Source organism: Dermacentor albipictus, chromosome 6, assembly GCF_038994185.2.
Source record: "Dermacentor albipictus isolate Rhodes 1998 colony chromosome 6, USDA_Dalb.pri_finalv2, whole genome shotgun sequence".
Taxonomy (NCBI): domain Eukaryota; kingdom Metazoa; phylum Arthropoda; class Arachnida; order Ixodida; family Ixodidae; genus Dermacentor; species Dermacentor albipictus.
The window spans coordinates 97106692-97133023 of NC_091826.1; the positions used below are offsets into that span (position 1 = coordinate 97106692).

General features: G+C 45.3%; 1 protein-coding gene across 1 annotated transcript in view; it reads right to left on the reverse strand.

Annotated features, from left to right (window-relative positions):
* Positions 1 to 5541: 5541 nt before the first annotated feature.
* Positions 5542 to 26332, reverse strand: part of LOC135907489 (calcium-activated chloride channel regulator 1-like) — a 187096-nt gene continuing 166305 nt past the window's right edge. Inside the window, exons 13-15 of the mRNA XM_070541073.1 lie at positions 13059 to 13235; positions 8050 to 8307; positions 5542 to 6438 (exon numbers count right to left, since the gene is read on the reverse strand). Coding sequence (XP_070397174.1) covers positions 5792 to 6438; positions 8050 to 8307; positions 13059 to 13235 — 1082 coding nt within the window. The 3' untranslated portion in view covers positions 5542 to 5791. The remainder of the gene's footprint in view (positions 6439 to 8049; positions 8308 to 13058; positions 13236 to 26332) is intronic.

Here is a 26332-nt window from a genome sequence, read left to right on the forward strand (position 1 = left end):
CTGGGTGCAGTACACGCGGCACATACCCTCTCTAAAGAAACAGCGGAAAGAAATACTCAAATCTGTGCAGTTCCGCCAATCTGTTGCCGAGACTCTCGTGGCTCAAGGGAAGAAGCAGAATGAAACGAAGAGTGAGAACAAAGCCGAGTGGCATCCGCCATCAAGGCAGGCTCGACTGTCTCCTCGAGAACCCCAAAAAAAGAGCACTACCCACTGCTCAATGCTGGCAGATACTGCAAACGCTGCCCGTTGCAGACTACATGGCTGCGACATGAAAACAAATATCTTTTTCACCAAATGTCGGCTCTTCTTCGGCATCACCCAGGAAAAAAAAGCGTTTTGATGTTGGCCACAGGAAGAGAACACAAGAGCAAATTTTTTTTTGAGCAGAGGAATGCTCTTTTTTGTACTTTATTCACTACTTTGCCTTTCGAGTTATTAAAATATTTTTGCACACGAGTTTGAACGCAATATTTGCGGTATGACATTACGTGCGCGCTGGGTGAAAAAGACCGGGTAGCATCCCGATGTCCAATATATTGGACATCGCGCTGAGCTGAAACTATCAGGGCTGTTAAAAAAATATTTAACACTTTTCATCTTCATAAACCTACTGACTTATTCTGAAAATTTGGAAAAAATCTGTGCACCCAAATGCATCCCGGGTCTCAGGAGGATAACAGATTATTAATGATTAGCAAATTGAATTATTGATTTTGGATTCGATTAAGGTGAACTAGGGGGATTAAGGTGGATTAGAGCGGATGAAGGAGGATTAGGGTGGATTGCACTAGGCTGTACAAGGCGCTCGCCTTAGTGTCTTTTAGGCGATAGGTAGGACACTTGTTTTTTATTCTAGCGATGATGGCAGCGTAATTTTCTTCAGGATAGCATTTTTTATTCTAATAAAGTAAATGAACTTTAAGGTTACGTTACTGTTCTACTAATCTTATAATGATGCATAACCATTCAAGGCCGTTGTAACCGATCATCTTTTGAAATGACTCGAATTTCGCTGTTCTTTTTATTTTATTTGCTGCTGTTTCTACCTATTTATCTTACGGTTGTCCTCATAGGCATGAATGTTTTTGATTGTTTGTAAACCATGTACCCATCCTCTCATAATGCCCATTGGGCCCCGAGGGTATCATAGTGAGTAAATAAATTAGCCTGTAAAATGAACTGTGGTTGTCTGTGTACTATACATATTTTTATACTAGGTAAATACGTGCAGATATCTCTTTGTTTCTCATATACGTGAACAAAAATATTCAACGTATTTTTATTTCAGCGTACCAAAAATTTTATTCAAGCGTAACAACAGTCAAACGCAGTCCCAAGACAGCACTAGACATGAGATAATTTACGCATACTTGATGAAGATAGATGTAGCGGCAGTGATGCAGTTCAAGGAGCTTCTGCCGTTGCATTTGCATTTCCCTCTCTTTGTTGATGCCTTTTACAAAAACCGAAACCTCAGGAAAACATAGAACTTTACAGCTGCTGTCAAAGCTGGTTTTTCATGCTCTGTAAACCCTAGTCGTGGAGAGGCCAATATCTGGAGCTGACCTGAAAAATCAGCTAGACTCGCTACATGTCACTTGTTTTTGCTAAAGAACACAGTAAAAACATCTTCAATGGCCTTCAAAGTGGCCTTCAATGGCCCTCGATCCTTTGTCATACCGGGTAGTGCAATATGAAGCAACGTCGGCCCTATCTTCCGCTTTACTTACGCAAAGGAATTAAGCCTGCACACTTTGGTCGAGAATGTTTGGCAGTAATCTTTCGTGCAACATAACCTACAGTATAGTAATCGGCTACTTCTACGGCTGCTTCTTTATTGTTCTTTTTATTTTTCCTCGCACTCACAAGGTACATGCTTAGGATACTGAGGAAATATCTTTGGTATGGCGTAGGGTTTCAGGCGTGTTTTATCGCGGGGACTCTCGTGGCCAACGTCGCTCACGGTGATAGAGAACACCCGCTGGACTAAACCATTTTCTTAATGTTTTTCACAAACCACAGCAGTTGGTGCCAGCCTTCGGTCCGTTCTCCTGGTCATTCTCGCCCATTGTGCTACCGCTTCGTATCAGATGGTGGAGTGAACAAGGATACACGCCCTTTGTTCGAGCGGTAACCGCTTCTACACAACGGCACAAAGCAATTCCTCTCCTTGAACTTGAACTTTAGCTTCGGCATTTTTTTCACCGCCGCCGCATAGTCCTCGTAATGACAAGCACATGAACACAGCAGGACGCACTCACTCTTTGACAACACCAAGAACAAACACCCAATGCTCAAATGAGAGAGAAAATTCAAACATATAAACCGACGCAACCGCTGCAAAACTGATGTGCGAAGCAGACGACACGCGCAGTCTGCACCCACCCGTATGGCAGCGACCTCTGACGGCCACCGTAGGCATTCATAGCAGGCGGCGCGACGCTCCTCCATTGAAAAGAGCATGTGCACGGCACACTAGCCAGTCCATTCTAGGCACTATAGTCTATAGCCCAGCTCCATTTTTAACTCCTCTGGTACATCGCAGGCGGGCTGCCCCGCGAGACGCGTTTCGCAGTCTTGCGTGCGCAATATGGTGAATACCACAAATTCTTTCGATTCACGGAGGTCAACCCTTTCGGTTAACGCAGCCATTTTAATATGTTGAAGCACGACAACTAGACTTTTATGATAATTTCCTTCAACCTTCAGATATACACATGTGCGGTACACTGTTAAACTAGGCGTTTCCCTTATTACATTTATTGAAATCATTAGTTTGGATTTTTCTACCTGCCGTCGTTCCTCAGTGGCTGTGGTCTTGGACTGTTGAGCACGAGGTCGCGGGATCGAATCCATGCCACAGCGGCCCCATTTCTATGCGGGCGAGAACACTCGTGTACTAACAATTAGGTGCACGTTAAAGAGCCCCAGGTGGTCGAAATTTGCGGAGTCCTCCACTACGGCGTATCTCATAATCAGAAAGCAGTTTTGTCACGTAAAACCCTATCATTTGTTTTGCTTTTTTGTTGCAATTGATGTGCGCCTAAAGTAACTAAAGTAATGTTTAACACTCTCTGAAGAGAACAGCAATTTACAACAGGTAGCGAGGCATCGGAAGTGGTAAGGGAATACATCTACTTAGGGCAGGTAGTGACGGCCGATCCGGATCATGAGACGGAAATAATCAAAAAAATACGAATGGGCTGGGGCGCGTTTGGCAGGCATTCTCAGATCATTAACAGCAGGTTGCCATTATCCCTTGTTAAGAATGGCGAGCTGCAAGACAAAATTGCCACCCAATTACGACAAGGGGGGCAAGACGCGCATTCCGCACTCTCCGTCGCTACAGCTAGGAGGCGTTCGAAGAAGCGGCTTTGTGCTGAAAACCACCTCCTTCCACCCGCCCCATCGACATGGTGACGGAACGAGTTCGGTGTATGAACAATGGTTCCGGAGTTCCCCAACGCGGAGCTGATTTGACATGCATGGACAAGCTGCCGCGGGAACGACGTATTTTGGTGCTTCTCACGCTTCGGCGTGACGCAAAACAACGAGCGACCCACGATTGGCACCGATACTTCCCGGAACGGCACCCTCCAACGCCATCGTTTGGGCATCGGAATGTGTGTGCCTTTGTGTATGTAAACTGATCTGCGGAGCAGCGGCGAGGTGGTGATGACTAAACGAACAGTCTCCGCCTCGTTTGGCCGGCGGACCGAGTGTATAAAAACTGTTGTTGTGGGAATGCTGGACACACTTCTCTTGAGCAGTCATGTTAGACTGAGTCACTTCTCTCAGGCAGTCATGTTGGACTGATACTCTTTTCTCAAGCAGTCATGTTAGACTGATTTAATTTCTGCAAATAAACCCACTTTCCTCGTTCTCGATGAGAAATAGTTCTTCACTTCATCAACGATCTCAGCGTAAATAAGTTGGACGAAGGCATGGGCATACCTTGGAATTCATGCCGTACTCCAATCTTTGCAAAGGACCACGAGCGATGGGATTGAGCCCCCAGTCCTGACACCCTCAAGAGAAAAGTGTATAATAGCTGTGTCTTACCAGTACTCAACTACGCGGCAGAAACCTGGAGGCTTACGAAAAGGGTTCTACCTAAATTGAAGACGACGTTTGCACCGACGAAGAAGTTTGCACCGACGACATGGCCACAATTAGTACATGACCGGGGTTGTTGGAGAAGTACGAGAGAGGCCTTTGCCCGGCATTGGGCGTAACCATGATGATGATGATGATGATTATGGTGATGATGATGATGATATGCCCCTAGGTGCATACTTAGTAAGTAGTGACGTATTTTGAGTTACCTACGCGGAATTTTTGACATCAAGTGTTGGAAGGAAGGAAAATGAAAAGCATTGCAAATCCTTATGTGCAGTTCTTTGTCACAATACGGTACATATTATTCTGTTAGAAGAATTTTATAGAGGCACGTCATTACGCTTTCCCCTCTATCGGCAGCCACATGGTCACTCGTGCACTCACTGACGTAAGAATGAACGCTGTTGCAGCACATACAAAACCCATGTGCCCCGGAGTCCGGCTCTGTTTTCGCCCACCCACTGCCTTCCTTACATCCACTAGACTCTCATTACTGTAAAGACGTCGAATTGGCATCACATCGGAGACTGCCTCCTCTAACCCTTTCAGTCGCGGTGTCTCCATAGGAAGACGCGACCTTCTTCATTGCCTTTCTTCATCCAACACCGAAGGATTCATTCTGCACACAGGTGCAGAGCGCCATCTGATATGAAGCGGTGACACACAAGTGAAAAGAAAAAAAGATTCGTCAATACGAACGAGTCGACGTTTTACTGAAGGTATGGTTTGTCGCTGCTCAGGCTACTCGTTTACAGCAACCTTAGTCATTCAGAGTAGTACTTCTACTTATGCTTCTTCTTATGCTTCTACTTCTACTTCTACTTATGCTTGGGCCGCGCGCTCCGCTGATCACATTTAATTTGACGCTGATGGTAGACATGTCACGATAAGCCTAATGCGTGTTTGTGAGGTATGATGCGAAGGACCACTAGCATCAACATGTCCTTTCACCCTCTCCGTAGCTCTGCAAGGACGAGAACTGTGTGGCGGAAACCCGGGTCACTGCGGGTTTTTGTCTGCATCGCCGCTGAGGGCTTCTTCATGTACTACAACCAGCGAACCCGTTAAAGCTCTACTTACACAATCGTGAATAAATAATTCCCCACTTTTCTGCAAACTGCCATAGCGTACTTGCAAAAAAAGTAAGGTTGAGCCACAATGTCTCCATTGAGAACACGACCGAATGTGCATAACAACGGTCCGAGAGAGGAGAATTGTTTTTTTCACACTCAGGACACCTAAAATATCATTACCTACAAGTTTTAAAGTTGTTCCTGCCAAGTATCATAATTCATCTCTCAAGGAGCTAAATATGTTTCTGCAAAATGTACGGTTGGAGTGATGCGTTGGAGTCGATCACGTGGCCATCTTGAGCGAAGCCATTGTGGTGGGAGCGGCAATGGACATCACCTTCTTGGTACTGTAAAATTTAAAATAGTTATTTTTTCTGATGGTTTGTAGAGAAGAGCAGCACAAGAAATACCACTGTATATTTGCTTCAGATTTGCTATAGATTTAAAACCTTTCGTGAAAGGAAATAATCAAATGGCTCATGAAAATAAAGGAGTTGCTGGGTGAATTTTAAAAGAAATAAACATGCACCCGCTAGCCAGAAGTTCAAATAATGCCACGCATTGCTGGAGCCCGAAACGCTTTATACCACGTGGCTTCACATAGTTGTCATTGTTGCCGTGCTCGTGGTGGTAGCCTGATTTTCGGCAATGCGGCTGGACTGCGTCCTGAGCAGCAGTATAATTGTGATGGCTGACACGACGACTCCGGCAATTAGCGCCAGCAGAATCCAAATTATGACGGATGTATGGTCATTCTTTCTCCCATGCCCCGCCTCTGGTGTGGTTGTTTCCAATGGATCACGAGCTGGTTCCCCTTTGGCCGGGGGTGTTGAGGTCGCTTTTTGGATTGTCTTGGTGTAAGGCTTTTCCGGCACTCTCGTGGTTCTTTCTGGCCCAGGCTTAGTCTGCCCCATTGCCCGCGTGGTGATGGACGCTCCTGTCGTGAGTGATTCGGCGGTAAAGTTTACGACTAGGAACGACAATTTACGGCTCCTGGACAGCTTCCCCTTGAGTCCATCGGCGTTGATAACACGCGCCGCTAGGTACCCCTCCAGCGTGAAGTCCCTGTCGCCTGGTTTCGACGTTTCCCACTCGCGAGGAAGTGCGATCGATACGTTGTGCTTCGAACCGGCGGGGAGGGGGTCAAGGTTGCCTTCAACGACATTGGACAGAGGCACCTGGCTGTCGAAGTCCCTTTGAAGGCTGGTTCTATTCGTGCTGCCTCGGATCTCCACTGCCGCCGCTGTAAAAGAAAGAGATGGAACCTCTGCATTGTGCTGGCAATGCCCCCTACCCCTGTTTTGTTTAAATGCTATTTACAGCTTTCTTGTTGCAGTCTAGTTCGGCAATGTTTCACAAAGACGCTACCAGAAGTGTACAATAACTGGACCGTTACGTCTGTAAAATAACATTGATCAACTTGGTCCCCGGCAGAAACGTCGAAAATGAATTGGACGTGTTGATCAGGTTTTTTTCTTCTAATACATATATTTAGGCTGTCCCATCTATAGTCATCAAAGGTGCTGAAAAAATAAGAAAGAGAACAAACTTTGCGAGGTATGATTTTAGGGCCTACGGCATGCCGTCTTCAGAAGCCTGATTATCGAACACTGTAGCTGTTCTATCATGCCCTTTGTTTTTTAATCATTCTTTTTCTTTTAACTGCATGGCAAATGTTACGTCTCTAATGCGGCAACATAACGTAACGAGAGTCTTGAATCCGGCAACACTGATGCCTTCGGGTAGCATGTAAGGGTTTATTGACCAGTTGCCTTGACCCAAAAAGATCACTTTCTCGTGACGCCTGTGGAAAAAAAGAACGTTCCATGACCGCTGCCAAAGTCTCTGAGTTATGGCGCTGGCTAACCGTCCCAGGATTCTACTAGGACACAAATACCCAAGAAAGTGGATGGGGAAACGGCGCCGTGATAGCTCAGTTGGTAGAGGATCGCACGCGAAATGCGGAAGTTGTGGGTTCGGTTCCCACCTAGGTCAAGTTCTTTTTTCATCCACTTTAATTTCTATCAATTTATCGTTTCCTTCTTTCATTTAATAGGTACAAGTAATTTCCCCTATATTCTGCTTGGTGTGAGTAATTGTTGGCTTCTTATGATATGACTAATAAAAATCGGGCCCCTCGGTTAACACCTTTCTTCTTGTTTACCACTTAGTGGTGAGCATTCGTGTTTCATTGTTCTGGCATTTCTTTTTCTTCCATATGTCACGAATTCACAAACCAGCTGCTGCAAGTTCTCATTGCTACTTTCCATGTATTGCCCACCCATGAAATATTAAATATGAGAAAAATACGGTTGCATACAAATAAATCTTTCCTAATTCACTCTACTTGCTAGTGCACCAGGTACGTAAACGGAAGCCGAGAATTTCTAACTGTGACAAAGTTTTGTCGGCTACAGCGGGAGTCTAATCAGTGCAACGAAGAAAATAAAGAAAAAAAGCACCAACTGGTCCCATGGGCGGGTGTACTTAAGTTTTTTTTTTATTTTTTGAAAGGCGGTTTGCTGAGCCCCTATGTGAATTTATTGTTTCAAGGTGTTCAATAGAGTTTAACATCTTTATTGCTTAGGCTACTAGCGATGATTAGGAACACTTCTGAAAAACGCAATGTGACACTTGACTGACTAGCGACTGAAATATTTGCGCATTCTCGATAGCAAAATGTTACCTTGCATCCACAGTGTATTGTACGTAAAAATGCGGTGTTCTAAACACTAATTACGATAAAAAGAAATAGATCTCTCCTCACTCGTATACCCAGTCATAATGCTGTCGTTGAGTTTTCTGAGGTAATTTATTCCTCACAAGGGGATGGCGGCTCATAGACAATACGCACCCTTTCCGTGTGTCATGTGTGCGCCAGGCCAAGTCCAAGTAAGTATGATGACGGCTGTTCTGTCACTCTCGACGTAACCGTCGAAAAAATCAAAGTCTCTCATTCTACCTGGAGGAACATCAGACTGCCGCATGTCCCTTCTGACGTTAAGGTAGCCGCAGTAGGCAACTCTTTCGAATGGGACCGTCGGCGTCTTTTTTCCTAGGAGGGTATCCACGAATGTGTAGTTGCCTGGCGCATGTAGGGTTGGTCCATTCGCTGCACAACACATAGCGATAGTTTTACTACCACGATCATTTTAAGCACAGCAATCTAGCGAGGATAAGGGGAAGAGGAGGATTTCCAAGGAAATAACATTTAAGGTTTCATTTGACGCCGACCCTGCACGTGGCATTGAATGTTCCTGCACAACCTGCAGACAACTGCAGTAATATCAGACTGAGATGTGTTTCAGGTATACGTTGGCTATTTCAGTAATACCTGCTTGAAATAGAGTGGTAATTTACGCAGTTTTTTTATGCAATACGACAAGCTTCGGCCATACATTATTTGAGAACACTCAGAATGTATTTCAAGACTCACAGTTCCTATCTATTGCATTGCTAAATAAGGCACCAATTTCCCGTAGCCATAACAGTGTTTTTAGGGTTCTATTGAGATTGAAGCAGTTGTATGTGTCTTTCATACATGATAGCATATACCTTCCACTAAGGGGTCAAGGTTTATGAATTGCCGGCGGTCGTCGTCCGAAAACTCATTTGTAAAACAGGTTTTTTAGCGCACGAAAAGGGACGAGAGACAGTGGCAAGACGCGCACACAGCGCTAACTTCCAACAATTTGTTTTATTCCACGAAGCGGTACATATATATATATATATATATATGTATATATATATATACATAGGTAGGAGACATCTTTCGTGCTATGATGTCTCACATGCGAAAGTGAAACCAGAAGCTTAGAAGCTTTGTCAGCAATTAAACCTGGGTAAACTGGTCCGCGAAATCGAAAGTAAAAAATCAGGGAGCCTTGAAATGTTTTTTTTTTCGATCAACACCCATAAACCAGAATGGCCACAGCGTATTATAGTGTCGGAAGCTGCAACTTGCAAAAGGACTTAGGTTTCTTTCTTCAACGCAAGTTGAAATTGCTAGCAGTGAATGATCCTTTTCTGACCAACAACTCAGAAGAAGTAATAGGTTACCTGAACACGCATGTAAGCAGTAATCTGAAAGCTTTCTCTGTAGGTGTAAAATGCCTATATTATTCACTACCACATGATGAGTTATTACTATGTGTTCAAGAGGCTATTGATGCTTACGATGAACTGACGTTTGTAAGCACCATGTGCATATCTACACAGGGTTTTCTTGAACTATTGTCCATGTATCTGCGCTCGACGTTCTCCAAGTGGGATGCGAGTGTTTATCTTCGAAAACAAGGAATTCGTATCGGCTCCTGTATTGCGCCAATCATAAGTGACGTTTATCTTGCTCGTGTAAACAGGATACTAGATGCTAAATTAGAAAACTCAAATGTAAAAAAAAAGTGTATTGGTACGTTGACGAGTATCTTGCGCTTCTCGATCCAAGTCCTTGCGGGGATGTCACGCAAGTCACGATGTCACGCACTGTTACTCATGAAACGCCACAGGATGGTACTTTGCGAGTCCTTGATATAAGAATGTTTTTTGAAGGACACCAGGTGTGCTGGGCATATGAACCAAGGGCGAACAGGCCGCCACTGCCATTTCCATCGGGCCACTCTAAGTTAGTTATGAGGGGCATCGCAAAGTCAACCTTAATGGGTGCGCTTCACCACTCATGTCCTCACAAGTGTCTGTAAAGTTTTCTGACGCAAGTGGGTCGCCTGAAACAGGCCAGTTTTCCGCAGCACATCATCACAGCTGTGGCCGAAGGTCTTCTTAAGACCTCAAAACGAGGGTGACAGGTTGAGCACTCTACTTCACCGGAAAATGCGCGAGTGAAGCAGAAACGCGCAATCATACCGTACAACTACGATATCTCGCTCAGACGGAAGAAGCTTGGCAATAAGGCAAATGTAAGCGTCATCTCAGCGCCAATCAAGCTGTCCAACTTGTGCAAGGCCAGCTACTGTGGTTCTGAGAAGCCCAGTTGCCGGACAAATCACAAGGAATGTTACGTTCTGTGTGACAACAACATCGTGTATGAAATGCCCCTGTCGTGCAGCAAAAAATACATCGGCCAAACGGGAAGGTACGTAAATGATAGGTTCCGTGAACACTTAAATAATGTGCGAACTGGAGGAGTGGGGCATCTGGCTTTTCACTGCAGAACGCATGGGTGCAGTAGCGTTTATAAACAGTGCACGGTAATAGGAAGAAGCCCAACGCAAACAACACGTGAGAATATTTAAGCGGTGAAGATCGCTAGTTTGGGGAGCGCTTGTGTTAGCGCGCCTTCAATCGTTCTTTCAAAAAAGAATATGATTTTTTCAACGTGACACAGAGGGTGGCCTTATGGAGATGACATTTCTATCTTGAAATTTCATTTTTTTTTTTGCTACGCATGGTCGTTTTTTCATCTTCGATATCATCTTAACTTTCCATTACACATGTCTCGTTGCTGTCTCATTTAATTAGAAATCAGTACTTATGCGCATGCGTACGGTGGTGTCTGTTGCCTATACATATGTGTACCGTTTCGTGGAATAAAACAAATTGTTGGAAGTTAGTGCTGTGCCCGCGTCTTGCCACTGTCTCTCGTCCCTTTTTGTGCGCTAAAAAATCTCAGTTATGGAATACCAACACGCCCTAACCTACGCTCTTTCATGTGTAAAAGTTACGACGCTCTCCACCCATTAGAAAAATGCTCAGTTGAAAGACATCATTACTATAAAAGAACCTAAAAAAACCAAACATTGTCAACTTATTGATATGCATAAAGCACTTGCACTAGGTAAATCAATTTACAGGACACACGCTGCTATGCATGCGCCACTACGCTGCACATCGAATCGTTCATTGACATACTTGAAGAAAAACAGTGCTAAAAACACAAGGCCGAAAAGACGAACATGTACGATGGACAGGAGCTATAACAGGAACAAGAATGAGCCGAAAGTAAAGTTTTCGTGGAGACATCAATCTATGAAGAAATACTGCGATTTTGCTTTGTCATTCTAAAGCACATTTCTAATATGTACTTCCTAACAACCACTGATATTTTGCGCAAAATAAAATAACTAGATATGACTTTCACTGATTAGGAGAAACCATTTTATTTAATCACTCCAGTCACGGAGGTTTTGCGTAATTGAGTACAGGAGGCATACGTGCAGACCTTGGCAAATATTTATAAATATTTCACAGCTAAATTGGTTCCGCTCAAGCAAACTTGAATGTTACACGTCAAGAAAGGGGCCAGGAAATGAGATACAGTTTCTTCAGTGCTAATCGCTGCTTGCCTAAAAAAGTATTCAACCATTATACTGGGAAGGCTCGGGAGAGGAGATCAACGGCGAGGATTCATAAACCTTCAGTTTGCAGATGGCATTGTCCTGTTCAGCAACAATGCGGACGAATTAGAAAAAATGAGAGTACATTAAGAGAGAGAGAGTATAAGAGTGCGGTTAAAGAATAAATGCAGAACAGAATGATAACGTTCAACAGCCTGGTAAGTGAAGGATTCAGGATCGCCAGTCGGCCTCTAGAGTGTACAGGAGTACAGTAGTAGTTAACTATGTAAATTACACCCAGGAGACCCTGATCATGTGGAGCACATATACAGGAGGATAGAAATTGGCTGTTGTGCATTCGGCAGGCGTTGTCAAATCCTGACTTGGAGCTTACCAATGTCATCGAAAACAAAAGAATATAATCACTGCAGTCTACCGATGCTAATACACGGTACAGAAACTTATACGTTAAAAAAGAAGCGCGAGAACAAGTTAAATACCGCACAAAGAGCAATAGAAAGAAAAATGTTTGGCGCAGTGCTATGGGACAGGAAGTGATCGGTGTGGATCAGAGAGCAAACGGGGATTGCGCATATTCTAATCGATATGAAGAGAAAAAATAAGACTTGGGAAGATCATGTAGTGCGCAGGTAGATAATGGGTGGACAATTAGATATACAGATTCAAAGCGGTAAATTTGCAGGTGGAAATCCGAATGAGCTAGGGCAAGACAGCGGTAACTGGAGATCGCACGGACAGGCCTCCATTCTGATGTGGACATAAATATATGCTGCTGATGAAGGTGAATAAGATAACTCTAACCTTGGATGCCTATTGAAAGCGCAGTAGCAGTGAGCGCATTGAGCGTCTTGTATCTCTTGCTTCAACGGGAAAAAAATGCCAAAACTGCAGCGCAGAAGAAGCTGCCGGCACTCCGCGGACCCTGCAGACATCGCAGATGGCTTTGAACATGAGGCTTGCGCGGGCGCGCATTTTGGCCACGTCGCAGAACCCTTTGAAGATACGGCACCCGCACAGCTGCGTTGTAAGCAGCAGCCGCCGGCGAAGAACCATCTCACCCTCGCCTCACTCCCGAGCTTCGCACGCGACAGATAAGGGCACGCTTCCGTCCCGCCCTCGTCTCTCGCTCCAGCAAGATTGGGTCGCATTCGCCGGCTTCCCTCGCACTCTATTCACTGGAACACACACCATACGGCACGCGACAACGATTTCATCGCACTTCCACTTTATTCGGAAGCTCACGAAGACTCAACACCAGAGAGACGCCTATATATATCGTATCGCAATAAAAGATGAACACGGCAAGTTGCAGGCATTATGTGCCGTTCTCCTGCTCACATGAATTTATATTTTGAACAATTCTTGTTATCACACTTGAACAGCAACACATTTGCTTGCCTTAGGCTCCGCACTGCACAAAGACTCTTCTGAAATAAAATCACGTACATTTATGGAAATGTCTCAGTGGTCATTTTACCATTTATGGCTAAATAAAGGCACGGCGAGAGAGACAGCGCTTTGCACGGTAATGCACGATTGATCAACTCACGAGGAAGCGCTACCCCCGCCGAAGAAATGGAGATGTCAGGAGGGAATCCCTCCGTACGGTACGCATGGCTGGTCTTGTTGTCCCCGTGAACATAAACCCTGACGGCGTACCTTCCTTTGCCCGTGAACTGGGTGAAGTAGCCGGTGTACCAACCATCGTTGGCCAAGATATCAGGATCTGCAATATTAGTACGAAGGGCTGTTGAAAACGCAATCAATTACGGACACATTTGAATCAACCAGTTTCTTGTGGTTTATTTAATTGCTCTAGAGATGAGCCAAAGTGATGTGAAAGTAATTTTTTCAGTTATCACGTAATATGGCTGATTTGGAAATTTCTGAATTGTGCATTTGTTTTCTCTTTGTAATATTATTAGGAATGCTCTTTACCAGTTCAAATTTTGGATCCGGAAAGTGACGATTGTGCTATTTTTTGTATCGAAGATTTTATGCTTACCAAATGTTTTACTGATGCCTACCGCTGCCGCACTGTAATTGAGTGTCGGCGATAGTGCGAGGTTGTTGTGTTCATATAGAAGCCGATCAATGAGTTAGCGGTAAGAGGGAAAATAGAGGAATTCCAGATCAAGCTACAGAACCGGTACTCAGCTTTAACTCAGGAAGAGGACCTTAGTGTTGAAGCAATGAACGACAATCTTGTGGGCATCATTAAGGAGTGTGCAATGGAAGTCGGTGGCAACACCGTTAGGCAGGATACCAGTAAACTTTTACAGGGGACGAAAGATCTGATCAAGAAACGCCAATGTATGAAAGCCTCTAACCCTACAGCTAGAATAGAACTGGCAGAACTTTCGAAGTTAATCAACAAGCTTAAGACAGATGACATCAGGAAGTATAGTATGGATAGAATTGAACATGCTCTCAGGAAGGGAGGAAACCTAAAAACAGTGAAGAAGAAACTAGGTATTGGCAAGAATCAGATGTATGCGTTAAGAGACAAAGCCGGCAATATCATAACTAATATGGATGGGATAGTTCAAGTGGCTGAGGAGTTCTATAGAGATTTATACAGTACCAGTGGCACCCACGACGATAATGGAAGAGAAAATAGTCTAGAGAAATTCGAAATTCCAAAGGTAACGCCGGAAGAAGTAAAGAAAGCCTTAGGAGATATGCAAAGGGGAAAGCCAGCTGGGGAGGATCAGGTAACAGCAGATTTGTTGAAGGATGGTGGGCAGATTGTTCTAGAGAAACTGGCCACCCTGTATACGCAATGCCTCATGACCTCAAGCGTACCGGAATCTTGGAAGAACGCTAACATAATCCTAATCCATAAGAAAGGGGACGCCAAAGATTTGAAAAATTATAGACCGATCAGGTTACTGTCCGTTGCCTACAAAATATTTACTAATGTAATCGCCAATAGAATCAGGAACACCTTAGACTTCTCTCAACCAAAGGACCAAGCAGGCTTCCGTAAAGGCTACTCAACAATGGACCATATTCACACTATCAATCAAGTGATAGAGAAATGTGCAGAATATAACCAACCCTTATATATAGCTTTCATTGATTACGAGAAAGCGTTTGATTCAGTCGAAAGCTCAGCAGTCATGGAGGCATTACGGAATCAGGGTGTAGATGTTCCATATGTAAAAATACTGGAAGATATCTATAGTGGCTCCACAGCCACCGTAGTCCTGCACAAAGAAAGCAACAAAATCCCAATAAAGAAAGGCGTCATACAGGGAGATACGATCTCTCCAATGCTATTCACAGCATGTTTACAAGAGGTATTCAGAGACCTGTAGTGGGAAGAATTGGGGATAAATGTTGATGGAGAATACCTTAGCAACTTGCGATTCGCTGATGATATTGCCTTGCTTAGTAACTCAGGAGACCAATTGCAATGCATGCTCACTGACCTGGAGAGGCAAAGCAGAAGGGTGGGTCTTAAAATTAATCTGCAGAAAACTAAAGTAATGGTGAACAGTCTCGGAAGAGAACAGCAATTTACAATAGGCAGCGAGGCACTGGAAGTAGTAAGGGAATACATCTACTTAGGGCAGGTAGTGACGGCAGATCCGGATCATGAGGCAGAAATAATCAGAAGAATAAGAATGGGTTGGGGTGCGTTTGGCAAGCATTCTCAGATCATGAACAGAAGGTAGCCATTATCCCTGAAGAGGAAAGTGTATTATAGCTGCGTCTTACCAGTACTCACCTATGGGGCAGAAACCTGGAGGCTTACGAAAAGGGTTCTACTCAAATTGAGGACGACGCAACGAGCTATGGAAAGAAGAATGATAGGTGTAACGTTAACGGATAAGAAAAGAGCAGATTGGGTGAGGGAACAAACGCGAGTTATTGACATCTTAGTTGAAATCAAGAAAAAGAAATTGGCATGGGCAGGACATTTAATGAGGAGGGAGGATAACTGATGGTCGTTAAGGGCTACGGACTGGATCCCAAGGGAAGGGAAGCGTAGCAGGGGGCGGCAGAAAGTTAGGTGGGCGGATGAGATTAAGAAGTTTGCAGGAAGGGCATGGCCACAATTAGTACATGACCGGGGTTGTTGGAGAAGTATGGGAGAGGCCTTTGCCCTGCAGTAGGCGTAACCAGGCTGATGATGATGATGATAGTGCGAAAAGCAGCGCATTTTAAAACCTTTTTGAGTGGGTAATCCAGCTGGTCATCCGTCAGAGCCATGAGCAACCCGTTCATGGTGTTTAAGCAGATTCTTCTATCCGCTGTGACAGCGGTGACCGGCGACCTTCAAGATACGAGCGGCAGCGTCACCCCAGCACTCCCTTTCATACTCTGTGGAGACTGCGCAAATGGACCAGTGCCTCAGCTGGATTCTTGGGCAAGCCTTCACCGGAAACCAGCGCACACAACTTCCGTTTCACCCGACTACTTAAACACCCTCCTGCCCCGGGATACTTTCAGTGGGCACGACAGCTGGTCATCCGTCAGAGCCATGACCAACCCGCTCATGTTCTTAGCACACGTTAGTAAGACATACTCCTCCGTCAAAACGTCTCACCGCTGTCTAGTCCAGCTGGCGTGCCCTTTCAGGGTTAGTACTGTATGCATGTTCTTTAAACAATTTTTGCTCACGTTGCAGCTGCTCAGTGGGGATATTGAATCCAATCCTGGGCCCACTACTGAAGAGTTTCTGAGGGAAATTCTTGATGGATAAAAGCGTATGCAGAAGCGATTAAACGCCATTGACTCTAAACTTGAGAACGTGGAAACCATTGCAGCCAAATATGCGGAACTCGGAGCACAATTTGAGAACATGCAAAGAACAATGCAGAATTTAGAAAAGAAACTAATTGATTCTGAAGATCCTTTAGTCTTCGGCTTTAAAGAAGATGTGAACGAAACACCGGATTCGCACTGACCGCTATAAATGAATTATTTTTAAAGCACTTAGGTGTTCGAGTATATACTGTTGAAAGACTACACAGGATGGGCCGTAAGCAGGCAAAAAAAAAAAACACCGCCCTATAATTCTAAAATTTATAGACCACCGAGAAAAAACAACCATGCTGAGTAACTGCCACAAGCTCAAAGGGAAAATATATCAATTTCGGAAGATTTTTCAGCAGAGACGCGGCAGATAAGGAAGCACCTCCGGGACAGCACAGCTGACGATAGGAAAGCAGGTGCCAAAGTAAGGCTTCAGTACGACAAGATGAAGGCTGACAATCCGACGTATCGACGACACAGCACTCAGATGAAACCCATACCTGTCACCTTCCGCCGAGAAATCCTCAAAGGACTGCAATGATCCCGTTTCTGTATTAAAACAGAAAAAAAAATGTTTCGGTGTCTAAACATAAATGCTCGAAGCATAGCAAACAAAATCGCCGAATTAGAGTGTATTGTAACTGCCAACAAACCTCATGTTCTAGTAACAGAAACCTGCTTGTATATTGATATCACCGACTCTGAAATACCATCTCGCGGTTACGGAATCTACTGACATGAGAGGGATTCCCGTGGCGGTGGCGTTGCAATTCTCTTCCAAAAAACATTGAATGCTTCTAGGATGCCTGATATTACAGGAATTGAATGTGTTGTCTAGAAAATTTTTCATCGCGAGTGTAATCTAATCATAGGAGGGTTCTATCCACCTCCAAATTGCGACATCACCTTCTTTCAAAATGTTAACGAGTTGTTGTGCGCCTATAAGAATAAGCGCTGCAGTATGCTACTTGCGGGTGACTTTATTGTTACTTCTGCAAACTGGAATAACGATTTCCCTAAGCCCCTCTTAAGTGCTTCTGAACGTTTCGTATATATAGTAGTGCTTCACAACCTTTCACAGCTTGTCAAAGAACCTCCGTGTATTCAAAACAACACACTATCAATTCTGGACATTTTCCTTAGAGATACTGCCGTAGTCCACCGCAGCCCACAAATTCCGGTTTTCGAAGGTACTATATCGAATCGCAAAATTGTATACCTTACGTTGGGAGTGAATTTTGCTCCATAGATTTAAAAACAAGAAAGGAGTGTCCCAGATTTCTCCCGTGCCAGTGATATTGATGTATCGGAAGCCCTAGATGGCGCTTTTCCGGAATTCCATGCCATGTGTGAACCAAAGGAACATTCTATTGATTCTATATGGGGATACTTCAAGTTTCTGGTTCTGAAGTGTATCCGTGATTTTGTATCTGTGAAGCGAAAAGTGCTGCGGAAGCGCAATCCTTGGGTAACAAAAGAAATAGTACGAATAGAGCGGAAACTGAAAGAGGCAAGAAAACAACTCAAGCAGCGCCCGCCTGTTCCCGCAAGCGATCGGCTTCTTCGCTTGCGTACATTATAAGCTGATAAAGTAAAAAAAAAAGCAAAGAATACTATCAAAAAATATTACTAAAAATTTTCTCGTCTCATCCCCAGGAAAGTTCTGGCAGCACTTATCGCCAAAAAGGAAGGCTGCACACAAACTCTGTATCGGTGATACCTTTTTAACCGACAGTGCCGAAACTGCATATGCCCTCAACCGATATTTCTGCACAGTTTTTACGCGTGACGACGGTATCAGACCACAGTTCCCTAGCTATGAACACATTCTGCCGATTGGTGATGCCACAATTACTGAGCTAGGTGTGTTAGCACTTATGCTTAACCTCGACACTAAAATATCGCCCGGAGCTGAAGGAATCCGGAAAGCGTTTCTTTCCCGGTGCGCCGAATGGTGTTCACAGTATTTAACCTTAATATTCGAGAAATCACTGTCATGCGCATCAATTCCAACCTACTGGAAGTACGCGAAAGTCATCCCCATACAAAAAACAGCGAATACGTCCCTGCTCACATCATACAGTCCAATATCTTTACTATGCCCATGCGCAAAAACCCTCGAACACATAATTTTCCAGCACATTTCCGCCTTTCTTAAAGACAACGCAATAAATGACGCAAGACAACATGGTTTCCGGCAAGGTTTTTCTACTGTAACTCAGCTCGTAGAAACAGTTCACGACTAAGCGAGAGCTTTAGATAGACAAGGCCAAATAGACTTAATATTTCTCGATTTTGAAAAAGCATTTCACCGCGCCTCCCATTCCAAATTACTACGTAAACTAAAACCCATTTTAAAAACGACGCCTTAGTTAACTGGATTACAGCAGGCCTTTCATTACGGAAACATGTATTCAGGTCCACGGTGCAGCTTGGACACCCGCAACTGTAGACTGAGACATTTCACAGGGATCAGTGTTAGGGCTGCTCCTCTTTCTTATCTTTAACGACGTCATCAGTGACATACGCGTCAAGATAAAGCTTTTTGCAGATGACTGCATTTTGTACAACTAAATACGCAATTAAAATGATCAGGAAGCTTGAAACACCGCGCTATCTACGATACCAACATGGTGCTCGAAATAGCAGATGAGTATTAAAAAGACCTAAAAAGACTGTTGCAATTACCACTACTCGCAAAAAGAATCCCTTAACCCCTACGCATAGCATTAACAACCAGTCTTTATCAGTCGTAGCTACGTACAAATACTTGGGAGTAGTAATAACATCAGATCTTAGGTGGAATGAACATGTAACATACATTTATAATAAAGCAATGAAGAAACTAGGCTTTTTAAAGCGATCAATGGGAAACGCTTCACCTGAAATAAAACTCTTAGCACATACCACTTCCATCCGACCCATTCTAGAATACGCTGCGATTGTTTGGGATCCGCACACACAAACCAACATCACTAAAATTGAGAAAGTCCAAAGAAAATCCGCCAGGTTTGTTTTCAATTCGTACAGCTCGCACATATCCCGATCATCTCTTCTAGAAGCTGCTGAACTGGAAAACCTTGCAATAAGGTGTTACCGGGACAGAATAAAATTTTTCTTCTTACTGTATACCAATCAATGAGGAATTGATAAAACAGCATATACTTTACCAGCTAGTCACCGCTGCACGCGCTCTTATCACAACAAAAAGGTTAAAGACTTTTCCTTAAGGACCAAGGTATATAAAAATTCTTTTTTCCCGCGCACGATTTCCGAATGGAATGCACTACGTGCCACAGCTGTCGACTATCCAGCGGTTTCATCCTTTCTTTCAGCACTTTTTGAATAAACCATAGCGTTCATCCCTCGTTTTTGCCAGTCATATTATGATTGTGAAAGGTGTCCTTTATGTTGTTTGTCATGCAGATTCTTGTTCAGTGTCTGTTATCTTGTTTGATCCAATTTCATAGTTTTTTTTTCAAATGCCTACGCCTGCCTAAGGCCTGGTAACAAGGCTGGCAGTACTTGTAAAATAAATAAATCCCTTCTCCTTACACATGTCGCATACGATGTGCAGAATATATATTGAAACAAAATTGATGAGGCGACCCCAGAGTTGACAAAATACAACAGACCGTATTCATAGGATGCCGTTTCCGGCACAAAGACTACTCATCTGCTTTGAACATCCAGGGAAAATTCTTGATCAGTTTTCTTTTTAAATTTTACTTCTCCACCAATCTCAGAGGAATTAATGCCATATTCATTCCCTTTACACTTCCATCGCTGCCAGCCGCGGTAACCTTTTTGGTATCGAGGGCATACCAGCGGCCAGCGAACCAACACATTGGGGTAATGTGATATGCTATGCATGAGAGAGATAGAGTAGTTAGGAGGTTAGATGAAGAAATGAGGCTTGTAGTTTACAAAGCAGCTTACTTTAAATGCCTTCTGAGACACCAGCGACGAGCATTCCCACAGAGTTTGCTGTAGACACTACGATACAAAACTGCGGTAGCATTCCTTACGGGAGAGCTGAAACCATGGCCGTTGAGTCAGCATGCGAATGGTGTTTGTGACGCATGAACGTGCCTATACTTGGCCCCCCTTGCTCCGATCCGCTTTGCAATGTTGTAAAATATCATTTATAGCAAAATATTGCTGCGTAAATGCAGCAGTTCGCAATCATTAATCGCAAAGACTGCAAATAGCTCATTCATACTGGCGAATCGGAGAGGTCATGTGGCGTAATCGCAAAACGACCCGTCGTCCATTATATCGCCACAAATATTCTCTTTGGTCGCAAAGGGCCTGCCCTGAGTCACTCACTCGCCGCTCGATGACTGGAGTAAAGGAGCTATCATTACGATGCCTTGCGTTATCCACAGAGCTAAAACTCTTTGGAAATTCAGTAAAAATATACAACGTGAGATTAACGTTTGAAGCAAAAATTTTGAAAATGTTTGTATCGTGGCCTGTCGGTAGCTGCACCGGAGCTCCAGAGTGGCTTGGTGGCAGGAATTTTGGGAAGAACTACTTGGCCGCAAATAGAGGAGGAGGCGCACGCAGGCTCCTGTCGCCTCGGCAGTGGAGCCGAGGCAGCCTTCGTCTTTCTGTTAACCCTATGAACATTTTCGACGCGCGAACTATAGCGTTGGAGATTTCTAGTGCACATAGACAGGTGGCGCTGTAACAGGCACAAAAACAGTGGCAGTTTTACCTGAAGGACGAACAGTGATAGCACAGTTTAGAGTTGATCTATGCATGGTATACAAAAGCATACGAGGGTGCGACTTAGTGGAGCGAGCCTGCACGCCGTTCAACACCTGTGGGCTAATGCCCCTAATTAAAATATTGACGGGATTTATGCTGGGCTGTAGTAAGAAAGCCCTGTCGGCTGCGATATGTCTGACGACGCTAGCATGATGATGAAGGCCGACAGTGATGTTGCAGGCGTCCCACTTTGACACTGCACGAGATGAGACAGAGGGAAAGCCACAGGCGATTGGAAAACTAATCTCGACTGTTTCACCTACGTACGCGTGAAGGTTTGAAGGTTGCGCTATTCTGCCCGAAACGTGGACGTCATTGATGTTAGAAATTACAGTGCGTTTTCACGTGGCAGGACCACGATATGACACGAGGCAGGCAGTAAGTGGAGGAATCCGGAATAACTTTGATTACCTTGGTTTCTACTACCTGCACCCAATGCACGGCGCGGAGCCATTTTTGCATTTCGCCCCCATCGATGCGCGGGATTCGATGCGGCACGCTCAGAAATCGCAGTGCAAGGCCAAAGCCAGTGCTCGACTACAGCGAGTGTCGTTCAGGTGCATGGGAGGCTCTTCACGATGGCTCCGTGTTGGAGGACGCAATCGACCAAATTTCCGACCCATCGAGAAACGAAAATTTACTACAGGATGGATACCAACGAGAACAGTCCTTTGATACCATTCTATCGACGGTGAGTGCCTTGCATTTGGTTTTCTCAGTCTTTAGGTTTTCGAGTGGAGACCACCAGCGGAGCTTAACACAAATTCCGTCGCTCATCGATGGGCAGCTATAGACGGGACTCGCCATGCCAATGCAAAGCTAGGCTGAGTTACGACATCAGACAGAAATCAACACTGAAGAAAAACCTTGTTTTCCAGAAGTGCAGCTGCACCAGCAGCCGGAACGGCTACCGAATCCGCGTGAATATATTTTTAAGAATGCTCTTGTACAGAAGAATGAGGCGGTATCAGAGAAGGAGATGATGCTAGATAGAGGCGGATGGTTCACCGCCTTATAAAGATTCACAGTTCCCTACTTATTGTCATCCTGGAACGCGGACCACGATTGAACGAAACGAGTGCGGGTATTGCATTGCCACGCCCATATCCTAGAGAACACTCTCGATAAGATGACTGCTGATATAAGTAGAGTGCGCAAGCATCGACAAGAGTGAGAGATACCTTATCGTAGTGATCAGGCCGTAGAATGGACTGGAGGTAAATAAACTCAGTACACATCAGGGACCAGGGCCAGCGCCTATGCTTGCGGGATGACTTAAATTAAGACTTACGTATAAGACTCAGGAACGGGTTGAACTTCATAGTAGCTTACAAGCCGAGCCTTCGCTATTCAAGGCGTTGCCTGACTGCGCTTCGGCGACAAGGACTACGAAGTGGCCATCCAGGTGGCGGCATCAGACGACGCCTGGCGCGGACCGGAACATAGCATTGTCACCGACACTCATTTTCACTTAAATGATGCCACACATGAGTGCGTCAGCAGCGCGTGAACTTCGGTAAACGCGCATGCTTGGAAAGCCCAAAAGCACGGTCATCACTTTCACAGGGAAGACGGGAACTTGGTTCATTCACTTATGCGCTGTTGAAGTGGTTTTGATTTGCCTCTCGACACGTCACTTGTGCTACGTCTGCTACCAGCCAGGCCACTACGCCAATGTGTGCCTCACATAGGACGCTTAGGCCTGTCCGAACTATGCAGAAGCGGTCATTGCACATTTCCGTGCATGTGATCCCGACCGTTTGCTGTGTGGAGCTCGATCGGATCTCACGAGTACAGGCGTAAACTCAAGACAGCTGAAGATCACCCTCGCCGCGTCGCTATGCTGCGCGATGCTATTTTGGTACTGCTAGATTCCACCCATCCTCGCCACGTCGCTATTCTGCGCGATGCTGTTTTTAACCTGCTAGGCTCCACCAACGGTCACCGCGTCGCTATGCTGTGCGATGCTATTTTTATACTCCTAGGCTCCACCTACCCTCGCCGCGTCGCTGTGCTGCGCGATTCTATTTTGGTACTGCTAGATTCCACCCATCCTCGCCACGTCGCTATTCTGCGCGATGCTGTTTTTAACCTGCTAGGCTCCACCCACGGTCACCGCGTCGCTATGCTGTGCGATGCTATTTTTATACTCCTAGGCTCCACCTACCCTCGCTGCGTCGCTATGGTGCGCGATGCTATTTTGGTACTGCTAGATTCCACCCATCCTCGCCACGTCGCTATTCTGCGCGATGCTGTTTTTAACCTGCTAGGCTCCACCCACGGTCACCGCGTCGCTATGCTGTGCGATGCTATTTTTATACTCCTAGGCTCCACCTACCCTCGCCGCGTCGCTATGCTGCGCGATTCTATTTCTATGCGCCCTAGGCTCCTCGCGCCCTCGCCACGTCAATATGCTTCATGATTCTAGTTTTATACCCCTAGGCTCCAACCAAATTCGCCCCGTCGTTATGCTGCGCGATGCTATAACTCACTAGGCTCCACCCGCCATTTCTATACCCCCTAGGCATAGAGAAAGAAACAAAAAGTATTTTCCTTTCTCTATGCCCTAATGACATACACTCCACTCACCCTCGTTGCGTCGCTATGCTGTGCGATGCTATTTTTATACTCCTAGGCTCCGCCCACCATCGCCGGTTTCCTCTGTTGCGCGATGCTATATCTGTACTCCCTAGGCTCCACCCGCTCTCGCAGCTTCGCTATGCTGCACGATGCTGTTGTTATCCTGCTAGGCTCAACCTACACTTGCCGCTCTGCTATGCTATGCAATGCTATCTTTATGCTGTGCTTTCACTCTCTCAGCAATATCTCCCTCTGCTCGGCGAAGCTGCGGACGTCAAGAGCAACCCAGCGAGGTTCCAACAGCTCCACTCTAAAATAAATGAAACATTACTGTGGTGATCACAGCACCTTTTGAAATTTAAACCAACAGAAGGCTGAGCTAGTTGGTAAGCATTCATTATGCAAAAAAGAGGTGTGGCGTGCCGACAGGATGCAAGAGTAGAGAAGTGGACAACACGAACGCCGACTATAAACAGAAGGGAGCACTGAGGCGAAAAAGAAAGAAGGCACAAAACTCATCTGTGCAAGCTCAGGAATGGTATCATCACGTGTCAGTCGGGTGCATGTGTCGGTCTACGTGAGAGATAAATGTTAAGGCCCTTAATCGCTTCTTTATGTAAGGCAATCGAAGGCTGACTCATGCACGCACTTCCACCGTTATAGATTATACCATGCCTCTACCGTAAGACGCGTATCCTCATTCTTATGCCTGTACAATATCGCTAATTAACTCTGGCGTGCAGTGACACTCTTGACAATGCAGGGAAAGATTAGAAGGCGATCCACTGGTTAACGGCCTTTTATGCTCCATTAGCCTTTGATTGATACACCGCCCCGTTTGCCCTACGTAGAACTGGCCACAGCTAAGAAAAATTTTATAAACCACACCCATACGGCAGTCAGTAAACCTATTGTTCTTATTGTGCTCCCCTGGACAAATATCTGTTCTTTTTTGCCTTTTACCTGCCCCTTTTGCCTCTGCACGGCAGCGCATATCTTAACCAGCTTATTGTGAGCAGTGAAAGCAACATCAACATCATATCTACTTGCAACTTATTTAAGCCTGTGCGACACTGAATAAATGTACGGAATAGCCACTACTCTGTTTTTTGCTATTACTGCTTTCTATAATCACGTCCGTCATCTACGAAACCGACTTCTTTAGGGGCTCAGCCACAGTGGCCACTGCTACACTAGGATAACCAGCTTCTAATCGGCGCCATACCTGCGCATTAAAACTTCGACAGTTCCTATTTCGTGTTGTCCACGACCTCCTTCGCTCTTTTACTACTGATCGCAAGCTCTCCACCACCTTCCACCCACAAACGAATGGCCTTACGGAACGTCTCAACCGAACAATCACAGAGATGCTATTGATGTACGTCTCCAACGATCACTGCGACTGGAACAGCTTGGTAGCTTACTTGACGTTCACGTATTATTCGGCCGGATTTGACACCACAAAATGTTCGCTCTTTCATATGTTGTATGGTCGCGACCCCACATTGCCGTTTCACACCATCCTTCCTTCTGCGCCGCATGTTCCCACAGAATACACCCACGTGAAGTAATCGATTACACTCACATGGCGACTCATGTCGCCCGATTTCGTTTATTAGCCTCGCAGCATATACAAGAGCGTTACGACCGCTGCCATCGCGATGTTATGTTTGTCCCAGGTGGTTGGGTGCTCCTTTGGTCACCATGTCGTAGGTTTGGCCTCTCCCAGAAGCTTCCCTCTCGCTGCACAGGGCCTTATGAATTCCTAAGCCAAGTTAACGACGTAAATTAAAAGATTTCGCGGCTACACTTTGATAAATCCTCAAGTCAAACCCCTGTTGACGTCGTGCGAGTTTCAGAGCTGAAGCCATTCTTCGCTCGCAATTCTTCGCCTACCATGCGCAGAGACGGCACTTTACCATACGGGGGACCTGCTACGGAAGGATGAAAGAAGAGACAGGAAGAAGAAGATCGTAGACGCTGGCTGCTGCGTGTTGTTGTTGGTCAGCCATCTTAAATACTCTGACTCATCCTTTATATATTGTTACGGTTAATGTTAAACCGGCTATATTCAAGGGACGATATTGATGGAAAAGTCAAAATGGCGTCCTGAGGCTGTGTCAGCTCACGTCTTCTTCCTCTTCTCCTCGCCCGGCTCATGCCATAGTAATCCCCGGTTGCCAGACGAAGCCCGCTGGGCAAGTCCAAATCACTCGGAAAGCGTAGGGTGAAACCGCTTAAGACGGGCAACATGTACTAACTGGGTCCGGCTAGACCGACGACCAGCGGACGTCAAGCGTTCCACCAAGTACGTCAAGTCACCCAAGCGATCTACAATGACGAATGGGCCCATGTACTGGGGTAAAAACTTTTCGCTTAAGCCACGTTTACGTTGCGGAGTCCACATCCACACAAAGTCTCCTTTGGCGCATCATACAGACTGGTGTCGGCTGTCATAGCGCTCTTTCGATCGCTGCTGCGATGCCACAGTACGAAGGTGAGCGATAGGCCTGGCTTCTTCGGCAAGACAAAGCATCTTGGCAACAGAGTACTCGCTGTGAAAGTGAAATGGTTGTATAGTGTCAATGCAGCTTAGCGGTGGACGTGCGTAAATGAGATAAAAAGGACTGTAATCGGTCGTATCATGCCTTGCGGTATTATAAGCATAGGTGATGAAGGGGAGTACGTCATCCCAGTCCTTGTGAT